The sequence below is a fragment of the Sebastes fasciatus genome, chromosome 18, assembly GCF_043250625.1.
Source record: "Sebastes fasciatus isolate fSebFas1 chromosome 18, fSebFas1.pri, whole genome shotgun sequence".
NCBI classification, from domain to species: domain Eukaryota; kingdom Metazoa; phylum Chordata; class Actinopteri; order Perciformes; family Sebastidae; genus Sebastes; species Sebastes fasciatus.
This window is the reverse complement of record NC_133812.1, coordinates 23,441,993-23,466,763: the sequence shown is the minus strand read 5'-3', so window position 1 is coordinate 23,466,763 and position 24,771 is coordinate 23,441,993. Positions and strand designations below refer to the sequence as shown.

At 39.0% G+C, this 24,771-nt stretch overlaps 1 protein-coding gene and 1 long non-coding RNA gene across 2 annotated transcripts in view; both read left to right on the top strand.

Annotated features, from left to right (window-relative positions):
* Positions 1–23,910, top strand: part of fntb (farnesyltransferase, CAAX box, subunit beta) — a 27,016-nt gene extending 3,106 nt beyond the window's left edge. The window contains exons 2-12 of the mRNA XM_074616209.1: positions 162–226; positions 4,226–4,298; positions 4,913–5,004; positions 7,558–7,704; positions 10,108–10,191; positions 14,969–15,055; positions 15,182–15,311; positions 19,523–19,655; positions 20,924–21,035; positions 21,176–21,290; positions 23,417–23,910. Of these exons, the coding sequence (XP_074472310.1) occupies positions 162–226; positions 4,226–4,298; positions 4,913–5,004; positions 7,558–7,704; positions 10,108–10,191; positions 14,969–15,055; positions 15,182–15,311; positions 19,523–19,655; positions 20,924–21,035; positions 21,176–21,290; positions 23,417–23,584 (1,206 nt within the window). The 3' untranslated portion in view covers positions 23,585–23,910. The remainder of the gene's footprint in view (positions 1–161; positions 227–4,225; positions 4,299–4,912; positions 5,005–7,557; positions 7,705–10,107; positions 10,192–14,968; positions 15,056–15,181; positions 15,312–19,522; positions 19,656–20,923; positions 21,036–21,175; positions 21,291–23,416) is intronic.
* Positions 15,323–18,844, top strand: LOC141756477 (uncharacterized). The gene is made up of 2 exons (XR_012591483.1): positions 15,323–18,681; positions 18,712–18,844. It is a non-coding gene; the product is annotated as an uncharacterized LOC141756477 (long non-coding RNA).
* Positions 23,911–24,771: the final 861 nt, after the last annotated feature.

Here is a 24,771-nt window from a genome sequence, read left to right as displayed (position 1 = left end):
TTGCTCCATAAACAAACCATACCTTTGGTCAGCATTTGGCTAATCATAATGATCAGCTGACGGATGGCTGATTGTGTTGTTGGTATTCTTTAGCTCACGATGACCTTCATAATGACTGTTTGTTTACACTCTCCTCTTTCCTGCCCTTTCTTTTTAACTAGAAAAAAGTGGAGCGCAGCATTGAAGAAGTCATCAGTGTTTACAAGCAAATGCACAGCATACCACAGTAAGTATCCAGAGAGGACACGAGTTGTGCTGCTACAGCTGATGACCTATTTCTTAAATAAAACTTCCAACAAATGGACAGTGGTTTTGGGTTTGGAGAGTTTTGTTTTGAGTTTTTCTCTGGCGCTAGGCCTTTACTAACAGCATTTAAAGAAAAATATATGTTTCTTACTGTAATAAAAGTTAAAATATGCCCAAGCTACATGATCATAGTGACTAATTTCGGTTGCAGTGCTGTTCCATTAGGTCTAAGTTGTTTTCAGTGGTTGTGAGGCCATTAACACACTGCTTAGTGCTTACCGACATTCACCCAACATCTGACAAGAAAATCTGTTCCAGGAAAAACTCTGCCTTACGGACATTATTGTTACTTTCCTGACATTTGTCTCAGCTGTCACAAAATGTCAACAAAAATCAGATTAAATAAATGCATTATAAAATAACATCTAAATCAATGTTATTCTTTAAAGGATATCCTAAAATATTAAACCTAAATTAATCAAATATTGCACTGTTTAAAACACAGTCTGCTGCATCGATTTTAATACTATTTTGTGGTTATAGGGAGTGCAATGCTAAATCTGTGTTGTACTCTTTTAAGAGGAGTTAGGTCAGATATTAATACAATAATTATGTGAAATCAGGACCCTAAATTGGCCTGAACAACTCAGTGTATCATAAAAGCCTTTATGCAGTATACACAAATGGAGAAACACATGCATTTTCAAACCCACAGACACAAATTAGTAATTATGATGATCATCTATTCATAGGACTCATAATGTTCAATACATTTATTACCATTATGAGACATTTCCCAGATCACTGCTCATTGGCTGTGGCTGTTTCTGATCCCAGACACCTGCTGTGTGCCTGTAGAGAAAGCTGCTGCTGCAGCACGGTGATGTGTGATGGCTGTTATCTAAACGGTGTGTTGATCAGCCCACATAGTTTGCTCCTTGCTATCAGCTGTCATCAGTCCCCTCTTAATGGGGTGACTTATCTCATTTCCATGACAACTGCGTGGACCTGAATGTCACCGGCCTTGCAGCCGATGGGGGGAAATGTACTACAGGAAAATGAGCAGTATTCATCAGTAGAGGTCAGCCATTTAGTTAGTAGTGATCATCTGATCGTCAACACAACACAGTGTTAGTTTTCATCTTCTGGTAAAAGTTATAATGAGGGAGGTTTTTGAGGTTAATTGCAGTCGTCTCACATGAAAGGAAGGCGTCCAGGCTTTGCTTATTTTCTGGCCTGCTAACATCATTTCAGCAGTTTAATCAGAAATGTACTGATGAGTTTTTTTAAATCTAATATATAATATTTTTCCACCCACATCTGCCAGAACAAATATGGATTTTTGTTGGAATCTAAAAACAAACACTGGTGCAAAACAGGTTAAGCTTTGCTCACTTAATTCAAGTGCTTCTAAAGCAAAGCACCCGGTATTATTATTATTTGTAATATGACAAAAATAATAGGTGAAGAAGTCTTTTTTTTTGGTGCCCTTTATATTAAATCTCTTGAAGTCCTTTCATTTTATTCTTGCATTTAAAGTAATCACAACAGTCTTAAACACATGGATATTACAGGTACTGCCTTGCTACATGGTTAAGGAAGGCATTGTGTACATTTAATTTAACTGTTGCTATAAATTAAAGAATAATGCAAGAAGAACATTTCTACTTTTTTGTGAATTTCCTTGTGGGGGCAAAGCCAGGAATTTAGAAATATTGAAGTCAGGAATCCAACTTCCTCCTCTGCAACTCCACCTCCGTGAGAAATGTTTGACTAGACACCAAAAAACTGAATCTTATATTTATTCATATTCATTCAACTGTTTTGATTAGACTTCTTTACACTGCCATGAATATCATTTCAGGAAATCTCTACATTTTGTTTTAATTTAACTTTTTTCAACCTAAAAACAGCCCCTCATAAAGATACTGACTCTTAAATAATAATAATAATCATACATTTATTTATTATAGCAACTTTTTATAGAACATAAAAAAAATAGAACCATAAAACAATAAAAATAATCAATATAACAATATTATTATAAATACAAATTACAACACTATACAGCACAAGGTGACACAAAGGAGTCTAAGAGCTTTAAAACAGACTGTGGTTAATGTGTGTGTGATTGTTAAATTACCAGAAACAATACAGAGGACGCAACCTTGCTGTTGTCAGTAGTAGCTACGTCCCTGTGTATCATACACATTAGTCATCAAATTGGCCAAATATGCCACTAAAACCAACATGAGACTGCTGAAACAAAACTTTACAGTTTGAATAGAAGTTGAGATGGTAAGATGTGTTTATTATTTAGCCTCACACATCACAGTATTTGCTCTCCCTCTTTTCTTTTTCAGATGTTAGTTCTGCTCAACTTGAGGCTGAAATTATATGTTTAATTTCCTTGCACGCTCGTCAACCTTTAAACAGCGAGAGTTGAAACCCCGTCTGACATTAGAGCAGAACCGTGGTGGGCGGACCGGCTTTTAGCTGCTTGGCACTGGTCCTGTTCTCCTGTTCTGACTGTTGGTGTGTTGCTGATGTGGAACCTTGGGCAGCGATCTGTGACTAACCTCGTGTAGGTAGAGCGTAATTACAATCGTCGTAGCAAACACTGCGTGAAGAGGGCGGGCGGTGAACTGGACAGGGTGGGTGGTGAGGAGGGAGGGAGGGTCAGCTGTCTTTGACTCACACTCACACACACACACACACACACACACACACACACACACACACTAGTGTGTGTGTGTGTGTGTGTGTGTGAAGAGCTACAGATGCAGATGAAAGTTGCACTGGTGTTCCTGTGGAGCACACTGACATTAAAATGATGAAAGGGAACAGTGCTGCTCTAACACATATCTCCTCCCTCCTCCCGGGATCAACTAAATATCATTATTTTAATTTGATGATTATTTTTATAGGTACTGTAACACCCAATAATGTAGTAATCTCCTGAAAATGTAATAACACATGAACATGTTATAAAATTTGCACTTAACCTGATCGAAAATGTAATAAAACCCAATAATGTGATAAAATGTCCTGACTGATATCGTAATAAGATTTGTACCGACAATGTCATTTCTTACATTATTGAGAATATATATTACATTTTCAGGTGGGTCTTTTTTTTCAGAACCAGATTCTACTCTTTACACATAATATTAATAAAAATGATAACTGTGGTATAGGTTATTGTACTTCTGCACCAGTAGGTGGTGTGATTGGAAGAATTCCAATAGCCTATTCAACAATTATTATATTTTGCACTCAGCAGTTGCGTTGTTTTCCCGTGCTTACCAAAACATTTATGAGTAAAAAAAATAATATTTTTTTACATTATTATATTATCCATCCAAAATTACATCATCGGTTTTGAAAAGAAAAAGACCCACCTGAAAGATATTACATTATTGGTAAAAATTTTATTACAATATCAGTCGGGACATTTTATTACATTATTTGTTCAGTTATTATATTATTGGGTTTTATTACATTTTCAATCAGGTTAAGTGCAAATTGTATTACCTTTTCAGGAAATGATTACATGGACATGTCCTGTGTATATATATATATTTAATAGCTCAAGCTAGTTTGCAGTTCTAGTCCCAAAATACCTAAAAAATATATAGGCAAATAAATAAAAGACGTGCTGATAAAATAATTTGATTAACATGTTTCTCTCAGATTTTGTGGTAGAGTTTATAATGTAATAATCCAATCCTGGATTTTTTTTCCTAATAAAAATGAAAGTAAAAAGCCTTCTATGTGAGTAAGAAGAAGTGAGCAGAGAGATTAGATTAGATTAAAACAATTTTTTATTTTATGTTATGATTTAAGGTGACACGTGATTTCCAAAAAAGCGAAAACAAGTGTAACCAAGAATAGTATTTCTACTCTTTTAACTGTTTCTCAGATGTCTGTTTTAACATTGTCTTCTAATTCCTCCCTCTGTCCTGTGTTTGGTCTTCAGGCCAACGTTGTTGCGGGAGCAGCACTACCAATATCTCAGGAAGGGCTTACGGCACTTATCAGATGCTTATGAGGTACGGTATCACACATGCTGAAACATCTTTCATGGCTATTTAAGTCTATTTTAAACCTAATGACACATGCAGTATGACAGAGTCCTCCCCTTGACGTCAGTAACAGTCGCTGCCTCTGGATGACTGGCTCTCTCTGCTTTAAATAGAAACACGACTATTGTATTCACATTGCAAAAATAAAATGTGCTTGTCTGCTCTCGGGAAGGTCACCTCTCTTTTGAGAGTGTGTTAACTGTTCTCTAGAGAGAGAGAAAGGCGTTTGTTGTCCGCCCGCCCTCCAGCTCAGTATCACACTGATTTGACCTCAGACTTGATCCTTTCACTGTTTCCTTTGATTCACTGTGTGTTTTTGTGCTGCTACACAGTATTTTTATATCCAATTAAACACTGCAGCGATGTTGGAAATGGAAATTAGAAGCTGAGTCATGACTTCATATAATAAAATCATATATTTACTGACTAACTGATATTTTTCCGTGTTTGTCAGCTCGATCGTTTTCCTTCTGAAGGCTCGTCCTCTGCTGCTCTGCTTACTATCTCGTCTATTTCTATAACTGGTCATCTGATGCCCGTCTGATCATGTGATGTGTGTGTGTGTGTCTATGTGCTTGTAGTGTCTGGATGCTAGCAGACCGTGGCTTTGCTTCTGGATTCTTCACAGTCTGGAGTTACTAGAGGAGCCCATTCCTGCTGTTGTCGCCTCCGAGTGAGTCACAAACACACACAGACTCACACTCTACAACCAGACTACTACAGAGGGGCTCCGCCAAAGACTTTTCTATTATTTATTACCATCGCATAATTGTCATAATTACTAGAGTAGAGCACATGCTGCTGCTGCTGCAATGCAAACATGCTGATAATTAATTGCGGCTGCTCCACATAAACTGTCTTATGGCAACAATAGTAGGTTTATTGTGTCATACCGTATAAATATATGATACAAGTAATCAGAGGTGTGGACTCGAGTCATAAGACTTGGATTTGAGTCAGACATGAGTCACAAATTTGATGACTTTAGATTCAACTTGACAAAATCAAAGAAGGACTTTTACACCAGTGGCTCGTGACTTCACTTAGACTTGAGCCTTTTGACTTGAAAATACTTCATACCTTCCCCCGAGCCCAAAGATTAAAATTATAAATGTTATGCATATTATAGCTGGGATGCATGATGCTAAAGAGAAAACTATCTTATCCTGGACAGGAGCCTGAAGAAAAATCAAAGAATTTCTCTAACTTAACTGCTTTTTTAAAATTTAATTTAATTTGATTTAATTTAATTTAATTTAATTTAATTTATCATTATTAGTAATAATTTTATTATTTTTTCAATTAATGTTTTGTTTTGAATAATGCAATTTTTTTGTTAATAATACAAAGCGAAATAAAAAAAATATGATAAAATGGAATAATGGCACAAGTAAAACATTAAATTAACAACCTGTCAGCTTATTTTATTAAAAAGCTCTGAACTGACCACTGAAAGTTCCTCTTATTTTTGTCAACTTCGTATTTAATGGAAGATAAACTCTTTTACAGTATACAGCCAGTATTAAAAGAGCTTCATTATTTCTTGGAGGCATTATACTGTGCGTGATGAACACACGCTGGCTCTGGTGTTTTAGCCAAAAATACCTCTGCAGAAGTAAATCAGCATATGCCACAAAAGAACTTCTCACATATAACTTTATAAACAAAGAGCTTTGTCTTCTCTCCGAGGCTCTAAAAATAAAATATGCATCTTTTTTATAATCCTCCCACCAGAGAAAAATCACCAGAGATGGGAGAGGATCTTTTTACTGAAAAAATAAACCCTTAAATTATCATATAATGAGTCCATTTTTCCAGCGCGGCATTAATACTAGTCACGGCTGTGCTGTTATATAATTTCTTGCCTTTGTGGTTTCCATAAATAACTGCAACAATTCATCTAAATTCTTGTCTATAATCGCACAGTAATTAATCGTCATTGTGTGTTGATGAAAGAGGAGATTAATGTTTTCCTCCAGTCATGGTGACGGATAATTGTGATGAGTGTAATGACAGTATTGAGCAGAACAAGCAGGTGTATTATTTTAGACGCCGTTGGTTTTATTGCCACCAAAATGTCATCTGATTAAATTACTGCCAGTCGAAAGTAACACTCAGCAAACCCCGTAGCGAGCGGCGATGCCAGGCTGCCAGCCCACACTCTCATTATTACTGCGAGGCGTGCCAACACACCGGCTGGCACTGCCCAGCGCCAAAGTGACGCCCTCGTTCTCTCTCGCACACACACACTGTTCAAGGATTTATAACAATGCAACCTACAACAGATTGCTTTCTCCGTCCCATGAAGTGTACACTGTTCTCAGGTCGGCCCTGGCCGGCCAAAGTTAATGTAGGTTTCCCTTCCAACTCAGTTGGCTCGCGGTTATGCTCGCTCACAGTTTTGTGATTTCTCTCCATGGCGGAGGATGAAGAGGACGTTCATGAGAGACGCAGCTCGGTGCACAGTGGCTGGAAAGAAATGAAGCTGTGGTTGAGGTGGTCGGTGCCACGTCAGCTAGAGGGAACCGAGCCAGCGGTGCTCGCTTTACACTCTGCTGAAGCTCTGCAGGCCTGAGATGCAGAAATATAGCTCTGATGATCTGGTGGACTGAAGCCATTTGTGTGTTTTAATGTGTGAGAAAAAGTGGTTTGTCCAAGTGATGTTATTAGAAGACGAGTGTTTGCATTTGTATCTTAAAGGAAAATTTCTTGTGCATGTGGCGTCGTTTTGAGCGTCATCCGGCTTTATATATAGTTACACTAGTGCTGTCAATCGATTGAAATAGTTAATCGCGATTAATTGCAAATTAATGGCGCATTTTATCTGTTCAAAATGTACCTTAAAGGGAGATTTAAGAAAGAAGTATTTAATACTCTTATCAACATGGGAGTGGGCAAATATGCTGCTTTATGGAAATGTATGTATGTATTTATTATTGGAAATCAATTAACACAAAACAATGACAATTATTGTCCAGAAACCATCACAAAACATTCACGTTTTTATACCACCATTTAATGCTTCCATCTTAAACCCATAAATCTCCATTGGTTACGGTTACATAATCAGTGCAGATGTAATCAGATATGCAAGAAACACTTGAACATCCTCCTTTTCGTTATCTGATATTTCAGTATTAGTGTAGAAACATTCAACTGTCCGTTATGGCGTCTGTCTATTTAAGTACAATTGGTCCTAACATCCCGATCTTCTTCTTCTCTCCAGTGTGTGTAAGTTCCTGTCTCGCTGTCAGAGCGCTACAGGCGGTTTCGCCGGAGGACCAGGACAACACGCCCACCTCGCACCGACCTACGCCGCCGTCAACGCCCTCTGCATCATCGGCACAGAGGAGGCCTATAGAATTATAAACAGGTACACTGTCCCCGCTGTATTAATAATACACCAAGGGGAAAAAACATTTAAGAACACAGACACATTTCTATTAAAGCAGACTTGGTTCATAGTTAGTTGATGGTTTCGTTATACTACTATTTCATATTTAGGTACCTGGATGCGTCTTCTGTGGATATTTGAATGTATAAAATGCAGCTTAGTGTCAAGACCCAGAAAGCAAGCAAGAACTGAGACTCACAAAAAAGACACTTTAGTCTATAAAAAGCTGAATTAAATACATATTTAGAGGAGGACATGTGCTGTATATCTGATGGTAGACATTTAAGATTTAGCTTTAGTCTTAAGATGAAAATGCTCATTAGTTTTAGTCACATTTTAGTCATCTTTATCTTTCATAGATTTAACCCAGTTTTAGTCGCCGAAAAGTCTTTACATTTTAGTCAAAATGTTTTCCCTCTCCCTCTCTTTTTAATTTATTAAAATGTCCCTTGTTAGTCATCAGATTATATTGCCGGGTCTCGTCCTCCCCTCGTCTTAAGTCATAGACAAAAAGGTCGTTGACCGACATATTTCGTCATTGTTTTTCATTAACGAAATGAACACTGACCGACATCATTTTGGGTGATGTCTTTCTGATGAAGTCTTTCCGTCTTTAGAGAAATCCAAACAGCTCAGCAGCTCTGACGTGGAGCTCACATTTTGTTGTCAGCAACACTTTGGATTTATATCCTCATAAGACTCAAAACTTCACATGCCAAGATCAGCAATTTGTCACGGCGACTGTTGGAGAGAGATAACTCTGAACACGATGTACTATAGATAGTAGAATATACACAACAACAACAACACTGTATCAAATCACCTCAAGGGTGTTTTTATACTGGAGTCACATGCAGTCTGAATGAAAGGGCTTCAGACTATAAATAAAACAGTTTGACGATTAAGTGTAATGATAAACATATTCACATGTCAAAGCTTTTAATCAGCAGCTGTATAATGATGTTTGAAATTCATGTATTCATGTGTGCCGTTAAATCCCTTTCAGTATAATTAAAAAAAAATGTACGTACTCACCATTAGAACTATTATTACTGTTGTAGGAGAATATTACAAACATATCTTGTTGATGTTTAATCAGTAGCTAATTATAAGAGCATGTTGTACTAGTGGTTACATTACTCATTTTGTGCATTTATATCCGTGTAACTGAGGGCTGAAGCTAAGGAATCAGGCAGACGGTAGACGGCAAACTGGGTATCATGTTAGTGGACGAGTAATGGTAACGGTAGACCGCAATAACGTCCAAAGTTAAAATATTTTAAGCAGGGCAGTCGATGGATTCAAATATTTAATCTCGATTAATCGCAAATTAATGACACATTTCTTTTTTATCTGTTCAAAATGTACCTTGAAGGGAGATTTGAATACTCTTATCAACATGGGAGTGGACAAATATGCTTGTTTTAACAACACAATGACAAATATTGTCCATAAACCCTCACAGGTACTGCATTTAGCATAAAAATATGCTCCAATCATAACATGGCAAACTGCAGCCCAACAGGCAACAACAGCTGTCAGTGTGTCAGTGTGCTGACTTGACTATGACTTGCCCCAAACTGCATGTGATCATCATAAAGTGGGCATGTCTGTAAAGGGGAGACTCGTGGGTACCCAGAGAACCCATTTACATTCACATATCTGGAGGTCAGAGGTCAAAGGACCCTTTTGAAAACGGACATGCCAGTTTTTCCTCGCCAGAATTTAGTGTAAGTTTGGAGCGTTATTTAGCCTCCTTCATGACAAGCTAGTATGACATGGTTTGTACCGATATATTCTTAGTTCCATATGATGCCGGTATTTTCACTCTAGCTTTAAAACTGAGCCCGCTACAACCTCCGAAAGATTGATTGCGTTAATGAGTTAAAGAAATTAGAGGCGTAAAAACGATTTTGCATTAACGGATGTTACGTATCTCCCTCACACCGGAGAAAGTTGTTTAAGTTTGCAATAGAATATTAAGAGAAAGCTGCATTTTATAGCTAAATGCGTTACTAGATAGATCACGTAAAATAGTAAACACAAAATAATTGTATTAAATATATTTTATTCCATCACCATAGCAACATATCGCCATGGGTGTTTTGTTTTGCCGCCTTGCCATTCCGTTTGTTTTTCCCGTGCCGTCGAGAGGGTGTTGTCCGTCTGTCCGATTCCATGTGAATGCAGCATTACAGTCTGGACTCTTTATTAGTGCTTTATTAAATTTGCAGTACTAATGCTGTTCCACTTGCCTTCCACCCCCCTCCCCTCTCTGTTTTCCTTCTCTATATCCATTACCTCCCCTCCTCCACCTCCTCCTCTTCTTGTCACCATACATCTCCTCCTCTTCCTCTCTCCTCCTGTGCTGACCCTCTCCAGGGAGAAGCTGTTAGATTTCCTAATGTCAGTGAAGCAGCCAGATGGCTCGTTCGTGATGCACGTCGGAGGGGAGGTGGATGTCAGGTGAGAGCCCAGAAGATAACGCTACCTCCTCCACCCTCTGCTCTCTCTCTCTCTCTCTTTGCTCTCGCACCACACAGGAAGATCCATAAATCACCGACATCACAGTCACAATTAAGAGCATGTTTGGTATCCAAACAGTGTTATTCAGTATTGTGAATTGAATGTGTGACAGTCAACACATTTAGTTTTTTCACCAAATCAGTAGGACATCTTTTAAAAAGTACGTCTCCCTTTCCTTTGTGTTTTTTATGCTCGTTTGTTCCCCTTTGGAGTTGATAGAAAAGAGGAGAAATACCCACATCTCTCTTGCGTAAGAGTGGATTTATGTTATTTGAGTTACTGTGTGTGTGTGTGTGTGTGTGTGTGTGTGTGTGTTTCCCTCTTTGAATTTGTGGCAGTGGATTTTTTAATAAGCAGCTTTGAGGTTTTCTGTTTCAACAGAGAGCCTCAAAAGTCAGTTACTTTCTCTCTCTCTCAGCGCAGGCTGTTATCTGTTGCCAACCAATTCATGTTCTGCTGTCATTATGTGTTATTTAAACTCTTTTCCTCTCTTCCTCCTGTGAAAACCACGCAGCGTAGCGGTTCATGAAACCAAGAAAAAGCAGCCTTGTTTTCATTTCCAATAGGGGGGGGGGTTTAAAGGGTTTTATTAGCCTGAGAAGCAGGAGGATTTGCTCAAACCCACTTTTCATTTGAGGATAAATCTGCTGATATTAAGTATTTTTTTTATTGTCAACAAATCCCATGAAAAGACCAAAAGCAACAATGAATTGATCCCAACAACTAGGGCCGTCCTCGACTAAAGAAATTCCTATTCGACTAATTGATTAGTTGATTTAATCAACAGATCTTTAAAACTGAGTTTCTCCATAAAGAATCACACAAAAGCACCACTTTAGATGTTTACCAGACGTGCTCATACGTTTCTTAGAAATAAGTCATTCAGCATGAAGAAAAGCTTTAAAAAACACCTAATTGAGAAGAAAGAAATCTTGGTCGAGTAAGACCAAAACAACCGACTAATCGACTAAGAGAGGGCAGCCCTACTACCAACAAGTACTGTCTGTGTATCTAAAACCTGATATAGCGTATTCCTCTGTACCATAGAACTCATTAAAAACACATGTTCCTTCATTACATGAACATGTGATCATGTGCATGTAGTTTATTTGAGTTAAACGCACATACAGTACACCGTCCTGCTGCTTTAAATACTCACCAGAGCACTAAATGTGTATTAATCCACAGCTGAAAATAGTCCCCAATAAATGTACTATTTACTCCAGTTTGTTTGCTAAAAGCTACAGTGCCCGGTTGTTGTTTTTTTAAAATCAACTATTTATTTGTGACCCTTTTTATAAAAAAATTAAATAAATTAAAGCTGCACGCAGCGATGAAAGGGCCCTCGCCCCTGCGTGCATGTCGGGGGAACGCGCACGTCCGAGAACCCGCTGTCGTGCATTCCCGTGAAAGTCGGAAACTGCACGCAACAGTTAGAGTGAATTTTCTGCTTGGAGCGTGTGGCGCTGTAAATGACGGTTCACGAGTTATGAAGGGGGGCGTGGCTAATGTGTAGGGGGCGGGCATAACATTCACCAATGAAACAGGAACTCTCTGCTGAGTTATATGACACTTCCCACAAGACTACGACAAACGGATCATGAGTTATGAAAGGGGGCGGGGCTAATGTGTAGGGGGCGGGCATAACCTTCACCAATGAAACAGGCACTCTCTGCTGAGTGATATGACACATCCCACAAGACTCTACTACAAACGGTTCATGAGATATGAAAGGGGGCGGGGCTAATGTGTAGGGGGCGGGCATAACATTTACCAATGAAACAGGAACTCTCTGCTGAGTGATATGACACATCCCACAAGACTCTACTACAAACGGTTCATGAGATATGAAAGGGGGCGGGGCTAATGTGTAGGGGGCGGGCATAACATTTACCAATGAAACATGAACTCTCTGCTGAGTGATATGACACATCCCACAAGACTCTACTACAAACGGTTCATGAGATATGAAAGGGGGCGGGGCTAATGTGTAGGGGGCGGGCATAACATTTACCAATGAAACAGGAACTCTCTGCTGAGTGATATGACACATCCCACAAGACTCTACTATAAACGGTTCATGAGATATGAAAGGGGGCGGGGCTAACGTCTTGGGGCGGGGCTATGAGTATATTTTTTCATATACATGTCATCAGTACTGGAGCAACATCATACCTGAGAGATTTGGGGCAGATCGGACTATGTACAGTTGAGTTACAATAACTGGCGAATGGCTCAAAATGGCCGCCACGCCACGGTCCGCTCGTTAAGTGAACGCTCACCATTTTAATAACTTTTCATCCTCGAGGTCTTGAGATGGTCCTGACCAAATATCAACTCGATATGATCAAATCTGTAGGAGGAGTTCGTTAGAGTACGCGGCCAATAAAACGCAAAAATTGGGAAAATCGTACATAAAATCCAATATGGCCGACTTCTGGGTGGGCGGGGCTAATGAAACCCAATGAGGAATATGTTTCAAATGATAATTTGGGGCAGATCGAACTCTGTACAGTTGAGTTAGGGTTAACCCACTCTCTGCTGAGTGATATGACACATCCTACAAGACTCTACTATAAACGGTTCATGAGATATGAAAGGGGGCGGGGCTAACGTCTTGGGGCGGGGCTATGAGTATATTTTTTCATATACATGTCATCAGTACTGGAGCAACATCATACCTGAGAGATTTGGGGCAGATCGGACTATGTACAGTTGAGTTACAATAACTGGCGAATGGCTCAAAATGGCCGCCACGCCACGGTCCGCTCGTTAAGTGAACGCTCACCATTTTAATAACTTTTCATCCTCAAGGTCTTGAGATGGTCCTGACCAAATATCAACTCGATCTGATCAAATCTGTAGGAGGAGTTCGTTAAAGTACGCGGCCAATAAAACGCAAAAATGACATAAAAATCCAATATGGCCGACTTCTGGGTGGGCGGGGCTAATGAAACCCAATGAGGAATATGTTTCAAATGATGAGTGGGATATGCATACCAAATTTCATGAATATCGGATCAACTTTGACAAAGTTAAAATTTCAACGCGTTAGGGGGCGCTATAGAGCCGAATAAAAACACACTGGGCCTAATGGCTATGCAGTTACATAAAGTTCACAGGTGTCTATCATTTTGCCAAATTTTATGAGATTCCGAGTACCTAAAGGTATGTTCAAAATCTGAAAGACATAAGGGGGCGCTAGAGAGCCAACATGCCACGCCCAAGCAAAATTTCACCACTAAAATTAAGTAATTACTAGTTTGGATGTGTGTGTAAAGTTTCATAAATTTTTGTGCATCCTAAAGTCTTCAAATATGCGTTCGTAAATTCTAAAATCACGCAGGAAGTCCAACATGGCTGACTTCCTGTTTGCCGGAGAAATCTCAAAATCATTTAATCCAGGTATGAGGGCGTGAGCAATGACATACTTGAATTTCGTGAAGATCGAAGAAACTTTCTCGGAAAAACTGCGTACGTTAGGGGGCGCTATGGAGCCCCCTGGAGACACCCGAGCCCAGTCACTCCAGAACATTGAATTTCCCACCAGTTCTGACGCATACTCCACTTTTCGTGAGTTTTGGGGATGGCTAAGGTCGTCAAAAACGCGTTCTTGCAGCGGAAAAAGAATAATAATCTGCAGAAAAACAATAGGTTCCTTGCACTTCGTGCCAGGACACCGTTGGGTCCTGGCACTTTCGTGCTCGGGCCCTAAAAAGAACATTACATTTTCAGTATGAACAAATGGGTGACATACAGGGGAGGAAAGAATCAGATGGGTTTCATCTCTTCATGGTATTTGTTGACAGGAAGAACATTGAGTATCACCGTCCTTTAAAGGAGAAACATGATGTGTATCTAGACATACACATAAGCAGGGCTGCAACTAACGATTATTTTCATTGTCGATTATTTTCTCGATTAATCGATTAGTTGTTTGGTCTATAAAATATCAGAAAAATAGTGAAAAATCAGTGTTTCCCAGAGCCCAAGATGACGTCCTCAAATGTCTTGTTTTGTCTACAAATCAAAGATATTCAGTTTACTGTCATAGAGGAGGAAAGAAACCAGAAAATATTCACATTTAAGAAGCTGGAATCAGAGAATTTTGACTTTCTTTTCTTAAAAGATTACTCAAAATTACGATTAATCGATTATCAAAATAGTAATACTATCTACAAATGTCCAGAAGAGGCCGAAACCAATAATGAATTTTGTCCTACTAACTGAGTCTGATATTCAGCTAAATGATCAGTGTCATTTATTATGAAACTGTATTTTTAATCTGTGGAGAGAAACTCCATGTGAGGTGGACGTCACTGAGCATGCTCAGACAGAGATGTGTTTCCATGTTAACACTGCAGAGAGGAATAAACACCACTGGTGGTCGCGCACGCAGGAAGAAGCTGTCAGGCTTTAAATACACAGACGAGACTCGTTAGTAGGATTAACTCACTGTTTGTTCTGCTCTCTTCAAGGGATTCCTCCATAATAATAAAAAGATATTAATTCTTCTTCTGTCTCTTGACAGCAGAGGAAAACCAAATACATACAAGCCAAGATGACTTAACAGTATGACAGCGAAATGGATTGTTTCTGTTTGTCAGTCTAAAAATACAAAGCTGTGGATGATAATGTGTAAGTGTAGGAAGAGCAGACTTCCTGCTCGCCCACGTCTCTCTCTGTTCCATCTCTGATCCATTTTCTCTTTTTATAGGAGCGCGTATTGTGCAGCTTCTGTAGCGTCGCTCACAAACATCCTCATACCCAAACTGTTTGAGGACACGACCAACTGGATCCTCAGGTATCGTACAACCCACCACCACCACCTCCACCACCACAGCGGTTATTATTGAATTATTAAAGAGCGCTTTGTGCCTCCATAAACCAGCGAGTGTTTTATCCTGTGTTTTATTCCCTCTGTCTCCAGTTGTCAGAACTGGGAGGGCGGTCTGAGTGGCGTGCCGGGTTTGGAGGCCCACGGCGGATACACGTTCTGTGGCACCGCCGCCATGGTCATCCTGGGCAAAGAGCACATGCTGGATCTCAAAGCGCTGCTGGTGAGAAACTCCCATTAGGGCTGCTTAATACTTTCATTGTTGATGAAGATTATTTTCTTGATTAGTTGTTTGGTCTATAAAATGTCAGAAAAATATGGATCGGTGTTTCCCAAAGCCCAAGATGACGTCCTCAAAAGTCACGTTTTGTCCACAAATCAAAGGTATTCAGTTTACTGTCACAGAGGAGTAAAGAAACCAGAAAATATTCACATTTAAGAAGCTGGAATCAGAGAAGTTTTCTTTAAAAATACAACTCAAACCGATTAATCGCTTATCAAAATAGTTGCCGATTAATTTAATAGTTGACGATCAACATTTTCATAATCACAGACACATTTTCTAGTATTAAAATATAATATAAGAGGATAAGCTGTGGTGCTACTTGACTCGAGTCCTAAAGACAAAAAAAAAAGATGCTATCAGTATCAGTCATAACGGAGCCTTTGTGCTGAAGCAATATCCCTTTTAGAGGGAAACACACAGCTGTGATAAAATAAGAATAAAATGTAATAACCCAGAGCGAGATTTCATAAAGTTAAACGACTGCTGGAGTCTCATTTTGGTATGAAATACTGCATAGCTTTGGTCTTTTATGCTCATCTAGTTCAGATTTTGTCCTGAATCTTTAGAACATTTTCTGTCTCGCAGAACCATTTGGAGCCGTAGCTGTATGTAGGGCTGCAAATAACCATTATTTTCATTGTTGATTAATCTGTAATTATTTTTTCTCTATTAATTGATTAGTTGTTTGGTCTATTAAACGACAGAAAATGGTGAAAAATGTCTATGAGTGTTTCCCAAAGCCCAAGATGACGTCCTCAAATGTCTTGCTTCATCGACAACTCAAAGATATTCAGTTTACTGTCACAGAGGAGTAAAGAAACTAGAAAATATTCACATTTAAGAAGCTGGAATCAGAAAATTTAGACTTCTTAAAAAAAAAAAAAACTGAAACCAATTAATCGATTATTAAAATAGTTGACGATTAATTTAATAGTTGATCAATTAAATCGACATTTTCACAATCACATGCCCTTTTTCTTGGTTTTTCAACAAAAACAAATAGATATTAAAATGACATATAACAAGATAACTTGTGGTGCTACTTGGTTTCGAGTCCTAAAGACAAAAAAAGATGCTATCAGTAGCAGTCACAACAGAGCCTTTGTGCTGAAGCCATATCTCTTTTATAAGCAGCTTGCCAAGCAGAAACACAGCTGTGATAAAATAAGAATAAAATGTAATAACCCAGAGCGACATTTCATTAAATAAAATCTCTGCTGGAGACCCATTTTGGTATAAAATATTACACAGCTATGGTCTTTTTTTGTGTTTTTTTTGGCTTATTTAGATCAGATCTTATCCAGTATCTTATTTATTTATTTACCCAGAATCCCCATTAGTTACTCCCACAGTAGAAACTACTCTTCCTGGGGTCCGTACAAAAACATTACATCACAATGTAAAAACAAATATGTAACTAAACAATAACAACAAAATGACTACGAGTCAAAAAGGGAACAAAAAAACAAGCAAACTACAAGAAAGCAGAAGCATTTAGAGACGTAGCCTTAAGCCACATTTTAGTTTATTTTAGTTTAGCTCTTGGCGTATCAGAGGACAAAGTTTCCATCCGTTTTCTTACAGTGGCTCGTGTGTTGTCCCTCTTGGGATACTGGGATGATCCCTGTAGGGAAATCCTCTTGTCATTTGCCTGCTTCCAGAGAAGTCAGAGGTCAGAACCGCCGCCCTGGAGCTTTAGTTTTTGGGTAGATGCTTTAGAGTTGTTGCTCAGGGACGAGATGCTTAATGACACGGAGCTTAAGGTCATCCGGAAAACATTTCTTCTTTAACATGTCTTGTTGAAAGCACAGCTCGTGTTCAGAGTCACTTTTGTCCTTTGGATTCTTTTAGTTGACGTTCAGGAAAAAAATACCACTTCAAATTGAAAATATCAAGGATGTAAAAAATGCTCCCTGAGCAGCATACTGTCAATGTTGTTCAGCATATATTCAAATGTCAGTGTGGTTTTAAGTGAAATTTGCATGCGACCGGTCAGAACCAGTTCCCCACATGTTTGTAAGCTACTAAAAAACACCCGTCCTTCTTTAAACAACCTCACAGCTCTGTAATTATATCCACTCAACACACAGCCAGAGTCACAGGTTAACAGATCATGCCCTCTAATGTATCCTGTGTCACTGAAATCCCCCCCCCCCCGCTAATATGGATCTGTGTCTCAGTGGTTTAACCTGGGTGTCAGTGGAGCTGGAGGTGCCAGAGACGAGACGGTCTTTGCTGGTTCAGCAAAGGTTGTAAGTCGACACCGGAATATCTACAGCAGCATGACTCACCTGCTGGTCCACAACAGTCCTAATACTGTTTTATAGTGGGATTATTTGGTTGAAAATGAATCTATAACCATTTTGAACACCAAGAAACATCAAACATTCGCTGGTTTCACTTTCTAAAATAAGAGGATTTGCTGTCTTTCTCTGATTTATATCATTGTAAATTGAATATCTTTGAGTTTTGGAGTGTAAGTCAGACAAAACAGGACATATGAAGATGTTATTTTGGGCTTTGGAACACTATGATGGGCATTTTTCACTACTTTTTAGACCACATTTTTAGCAATAATCCACAACAGAGTCCCCTAATGTTTTATAGTGCATTTAATCGGTAAAAAAATTAATCTACAACCGTTTTGAACACCAAGAAATGTAAAACATTTGCTGCTTCCAGCTACTCAAATGTGAGGATTTGCCGTCTTTCTCTGTTTTATATCATTGTGAATCAAATATCTTTGTATTTTGGACTGTTAGTCGGACAAAACAAGACATTTGAAGACATTTTTCACTACTTTCAGACACTTTAGAGACTTAAAGTGATTAAAGTATTCATATCCATCTGATCTGGAGACATGTCTGAAAACATCTGCATCATAAAATATGAACACATCTGTCAGTGAAGACTCTAGTCTCTGATTTACAGGAGCACAATGATAATGTTTTTTTTTTGTTGTTTCCTGAAAACTGTGAGGTATTTGAGTGGGTGTGAACAAAAATGGCTTTTATGAAGTTGTCCTTTTATCGAGTGATGTAGGATGAGTCACGCTGCATAAAACCCGCTCCAGTTTCATCTCTGAGAGGATGAATTAATCATTAACACTGAGAAAAGATTCACACGGATGGCAACTCTCAGAACTATGTGGCCTCGTTGTTCCATTTTCAGGGACGACGATTAACAATTCAGTGATGAACGTAGGCGGGTTTTTTTTCTCCTTTTTTAAGAATTTGCACGGCGAGTACAAGGCTGCAAAAACAAAAGACGAAACAAAAATGACAGTTTGAAGTGGAGCGATGCAATTGTCTCACTGCCATTATTGAATCAATGCCAGGTGCTTCATTTGATTATGAGACATTTTACAGGCTTTGCAGAGAACAATAATATTACATATTGCATGTGTAGTGTGGAGAAAGGGGAAGCAGCGCAGCGCGGCCAACGAATGATCAGTCTGTCTGTTCTAATCAGGTATTCATTCTTGCATGTTTTACACTGTGTGTGAAGGACAGGGTGAAACTAAAAATAGGGACTCACCGATCTGACTTTTTCGGTCCCGATACCTGGGCTTTGGGTATCGGCCGATACCGAGTACCGATCCGATACCAGTGTTTAATTAATAAGCTGCCTCACTGTGTGGAAGTGACTGGGATCATTCTGTTATGTGTAAGGCAACAACAAACTTGACTTCAACATCTCTTTCCTAACGTCCCGATATCCGATCCGGTATCGGTGCATCCCTAAATAAAATCACTGAATGAGATGCATATGTATAAAGTGTGTCTCCTTTGCTTTACATGCGAGTGTGTATCTACAGAAACTCTTCTGTTTTCCTTCTTTAGTGGCTGAAATGAAACCCTGAACTACCGTTAATAAGCTGAACACTGCTCCTCTTATAGACAGACCAGAGCCCAGCTGGTATTAAACCCGATAGTCCAGAGTTACTCAATCCAAGCTGAGCATGACTGGATGTGCACCAATTAGTGGTTTCCATGGCAACGATATTGTAAAAACTCCTCCCCGTTTTGATGATATTATCCCACTACATCTCTACTGGCGCTGTGTGACCCTGTAGATGTGACTACAGTTAAAGCGATGCGTTAAACCTCCTCACAGATTGTGTTAAAGTGTGTGTTTGTCCTCCTCAGCGGTGGGTGGTCAGCAGACAGATGCGATTCGAAGGAGGCTTCCAGGGCCGCTGCAATAAGCTGGTGGACGGATGCTACTCGTTCTGGCAGGCTGGACTCCTGCCTCTCCTCCACAGAGCCTTATTCAAACAAGGTACTGTATCTCTGGTCACAGCAAAGCCCCGAGGTTAGGCATGCGGAGGAAAACAAAACACACGGACCGGCCACTAAAAAATATTGAGAAGCTTTGTAATTTTCACCAGAAATTGCATTTTCTTAACTCAATCAAAACTCTTTGCTTATTAAAAAAAAAAGAAAATGAGTGTCATGACAAAACCATCTAATCACAGCATGTTATTAAACAGATCATTACTGTTTTCTCTCCTGAGAGTCAACTCAATATAAATTGCATTTTCCCCCCACTAGCATGGAGAGAAAATTGCTTCATCTGGCTTGAGAATGTTCCCTGAAGCCTCCGCAAAATCAATGACAAAATGTGATTTTTGTTCACAATAAACCAGGAAAAACTCTTGTTATTAAAAAGTAATTTTAAGTGTAATTAATAAAGTATTCAGAGCTGCGCTGGATATAAACACAGAGGCCTCACAACAAGGATGAATTAGTTTGATTTCCAGGCTGTTTTTTTTTGTGGAATCAGAAGTGTTTTTTTCCTGTGCTGACTTGCTGCTACGCTGAATGAATGTCGGGGTGGTAAATATGGGCTTGAGATTTCCAGTTTTACCAGTTTTTCACCAAAAAAACTGAGAAGGAGAAGGATATTTCTAACTGAGTTTCACATGGATTTTTATATCCTGGTCTATTTTAAAGACACTGGTCATCGCAATTTACTGTAAACACGGTCTTCTTGTAGCAAACACTGCTCAGAAAATGCATCATGTAATAGAAAGTAAAGAGGGAATTTCACCCTCATTCATTAACTCCCTGCTTTAATTCAATCTTTTTCGATCATCTTTTTTTTTTTTTCTTTTTTTTTTTTATCTTATTTTCTTTTATTTTATTTTATTTTATTTAATTTTTATTTTATTTTTATTTAATTTTATTCTATTCAGGCAAAATACACCTAACAAACACGACAATATGGTGACATGACAATATAACTTCACAAAAAGAGAAGAAAATAACGAAAAAACTTGGACAAAGAAAAGAAAATACATAAATAAGTAAATAAATAAATAAACGAGACAAAAGTAAAATTAATAAGATCCCTTCAGTAATTCAAATAATGAGATTGACCATACCAATACATTTAGAAACTGAAATATACATGTACATACTCTTCACTACTCTTCACGAGAGCAAATCGTATAGTAAGAATATTATGTTTTTTATTAATTTAGTTATTTTTAAAAACAAAAAGCAGAACTAATGAGTCTAAAGTTTTGCTGATGTGTGTTTGTGCAGGAGAGTCGGAGCTGAGTCGGCAGCGGTGGATGTTCGAGCAGCAGGCCTTGCAGGAGTACATCCTCCTGTGCTGTCAGAACCCAACAGGGGGCCTTCTGGATAAACCTGGCAAGTCAGTACCGCACCATCTGGACACACACACACACACACACACACTAAGGCTGGTGGCAACACATTCAATCTCCACTCTCCACTTATTCACGTGGTTTTTACTAATTTCCACTTTCCTGTGTTGTGTCTTCGTGTGTCCAGATCCAGAGATTTCTACCACACGTGTTACTGCCTGAGCGGCCTCTCTGTAGCTCAGCACTTTGGGAACATGGACCTCCATCATGAGATGATCCTCGGCAGGGAGGAGAACAGACTGGTGAGGCTGCAGCAGCACACAGGGCTGGGAGGGTGGATCCATTCAGAAATGGATTATTTACTATCAGGAATAGATTTGTTTTTAGTAGAAACTAGAGCTGTCAAAGGTAACGAGACAATGCAAAGCCCTAGTAGAAACAAATGAGACCCTGGTAACTGCTGAAGATACCTCCAGTATTATAATAACAACCTTCTATTCTCGTATTTTTGCAGTAGGTTTTGTCCAGTGTGCATCGGTACCATGACCCATTCATCCATTACTCTATCTCGACTTCTCTGCTAGCTTGCAAACTAGTTTTCATGCACATTCGCAGCAGGTGGTGTTTAAAGGAATCGTTGGACATTTTTGGAAAATCTGCTTATTTTCCGTCTTGCTGAGAGAGTACATGCCAGCAACTTGAACCCCCTGTTGGGAATCACTGGTTTATTACACTCTGCTGCAGGAGCTGGACGACAAGCTGAGCAGCAGAGCAGCTGAGCAGACAGCGGTGCAGAGCAGTCTGTTAAGAATAATGTTTGTAAAATGTAAAATATCCTGCGTCCAGCACAGATCTGTCACATCTGTCACATCTGTCTGATAGCTAAAGTGAAGGGCTTCTTTCAAAATACACGAGTGGTTATGTTAATCTATACCAGGACTGAGTGTACGCTCATTTTTTGTTCCCGAATTTCAGTGAAGTGGCCCCAAAACATCAGCATTAGTCGAACTCCTCTGATGGTTATTTTATTTAATAGCAAACATGATGTGATCAGTTTGGATGATTTAATAATTGGGAGACTAATCTGCAGGTCCTTGAAAATGAAAAGAGAAGAATTCCGAATTAAATTAACCGAACGCCTCTTAAAAAGTCTCAACTGCTCATTTTGCCTCTGAAGCACTCGCACCCTTTTATTTTCCCACCATGTGGTAAATCATTTAACTATTGGCTTTTATCTATTTGCCATTTTTATTGCAGTACGAAGATGCATTTTCAGATAAATTCAGTCAAGAGAGCTTCACACTGTTCACTCATTTTTTTGCACCTTTTGAATGAATTACATGCCTTTTCATTTTCAGTGTGATGGTCCGTGGGTTTAACTTCCTCACCAGGTTACGTTTTGATGCAAATATGAAATGAGAAGTGATGAAAATAAGACGGCATCTGGTTTCACTTAAAGATGTCAGTGGCACCGTCGGTGGTTTTATTTTGCGGTTTCCTGTTGTGTTACTGGCAATTCCAGTCGGCTACACATAACGCCTGCCTCCTATACTAACATATATCACCTCTTAGTATGGAATACAAAGTTCAGCAGCCAACCGGTCCATTTACTTACAAAACTGCTGGGTGTGGACAAAATATCAGGAACATATGAGCCCTGCAGTGATCATTATTATCTTCTTCTCGTTTTTGAAATGTCGTCAGAGACGTGTTGATTCAACTCTGGAAAGTTTTGAGGCTGCGTTTGTGGCGGTGTTGCATAGCACATGTTTGTCCCCGACCACAAACTAGGGTTGAGAAAATACAGAAGAACAGCACAGAGGTAGTATTCATTGCCAGGTTGTTGTAATGAATTGCATTATATTTCATGAGCGTTCATGATTTTCTGTCTATTCATCTTTCTTTTTTTTAATGTTTGAGGGACGTTTTTGATTCACAAACATTGAAAAATGCCGTTTACACAGAACTTAATTCAGGATTATTTCTGATTTGTAACCTAGAACAACTTGACACACAGTGCTGAGCTGCATCTCAAATTCATCTTCAGGTTCTCAGCTTTCAGATGATGTACACCACATCTATGTGACATCTACTGTTGACCTGCTATCTCCTCCTAAAGACCCCCTGTCCCCCCTCTAAAAAAGACAAAACCAGATCTATTGTGGGTCTCAGAAGGTTGATTCAGAGCAGAAGTGTTTAAAGAAATTGATTCTTCTTTGGCAGACCAGTTCTGAAGAAATCAATGAAAAGTCTCCATGGATAGCAGAGTGCAGTTTACACTGTACTATAATTAAGACAGACATTAGAAGTAATACTGAAACTGTAATTACACCCAAACCGGATTAGATGAAGCTGATAAAACAGATCAAGAGAGGCATAAAATAAAAATGTTATGGTACAGTAAAAGTCTTATTTTCCTCTCTCGCAGGCTCCGACTCATCCGGTCTACAACATTTGTCCAGAGAAGGTGGCTTCGGCCCTGGAGCACTTCCTCCGGCTGCCCGTCCCCAGTGACAACAGACAGCCGGGAGCCTCCGCTGACGACGGACTGTCGGACCCCGCCTCCGCCTCCGGATCAGGCGACCATCAGTCCTAGTTAGTCACCAGTGGAGACGTCACTCTGTGTGTGTGCACCAGCCAACCCTGGGGAACGGACTCAAACCAGCAAACTGGTCTGATGTAGACGAGCCCCAAACAGCGGTCAGACGGACGGTCGACCGTCGGTAGAATCGAGTGCTGGAGTTTAGGAGGAGTTTACCTGATTAAAGGTCAACAGTTGTGTGTGTGTGTGTCTGTGGGCAGCTTAGCATTCAGCTGAATTTTTTGCTTGCGATGCCTAATGTTTTCATTCTCTGAAATAAAAGTGAAACTTGGTGAGGTTTCAGTATGACCTAAGTTAATAAAACTTTATATAGCACTTTTCACGATGGTGTGATAAAATGATTTACAACTTCAGACACGTTTCAGACAAATCATTACTTAAAAACACAGTCCTACATGCATATAGGCTGATTCCAGTATTTTTAGACTCTTTAAATTTGATTGAACAAAATAAAACCATAAAGGATTCAGTCTATCTCCACTAGAAGCTTTTATTTTATGGTTGTAAATTTCCTGAAAATTTCCTGCAAAGAACTAGTGATCTGGTACTAATCACAGGGACCAAGTTCTGATCCAGTTATTTGAGCTGGATTAGTTAGTTTAGAGCTGCAACTAATGATTATTTTCATTATCTATTAATCAAAAAATTAATCAAAATAGTGAAAAATGTCCATCCCAGTTTCTCAAAGTCCAAGGTGATGTCAAAGATATTTAATATGATATAAAATAGAGACAAACAGGAAATCTCCATATTTGAGAGGCTGAAAACCTAATTTTCTGACATTTTTGCATGAAAGATTTAACGATTAATCAATTATAAAAATAGTTGCCGACTATTTTTCTGGCGATCGACTAATCGATTAGTCGACTAATCGTTGCAGCTCTAGATTTACTGTCTTGATTAATCAGTTTGGTCTATAAAATGTCAATAGTACAAGAAGAAATGCCCTTTACTAATTCCTTAAACCCAATGTCTTAGAACTAGGGCTGTCAATCGATTAAAGTAGTATCTATGTAAGTTTACAAACGTATGTATATATTTATTATTGGAAATCAATTAACACAAAATATCAAATATTGTCCAGAAACCCTCATAGAACCCATTTACATTCACATATCTTGAGGTCAGAGGTCAAGGGACCCCTTTGAAAATGGCCACGCCAGTTTTTTCTCACCAAAATT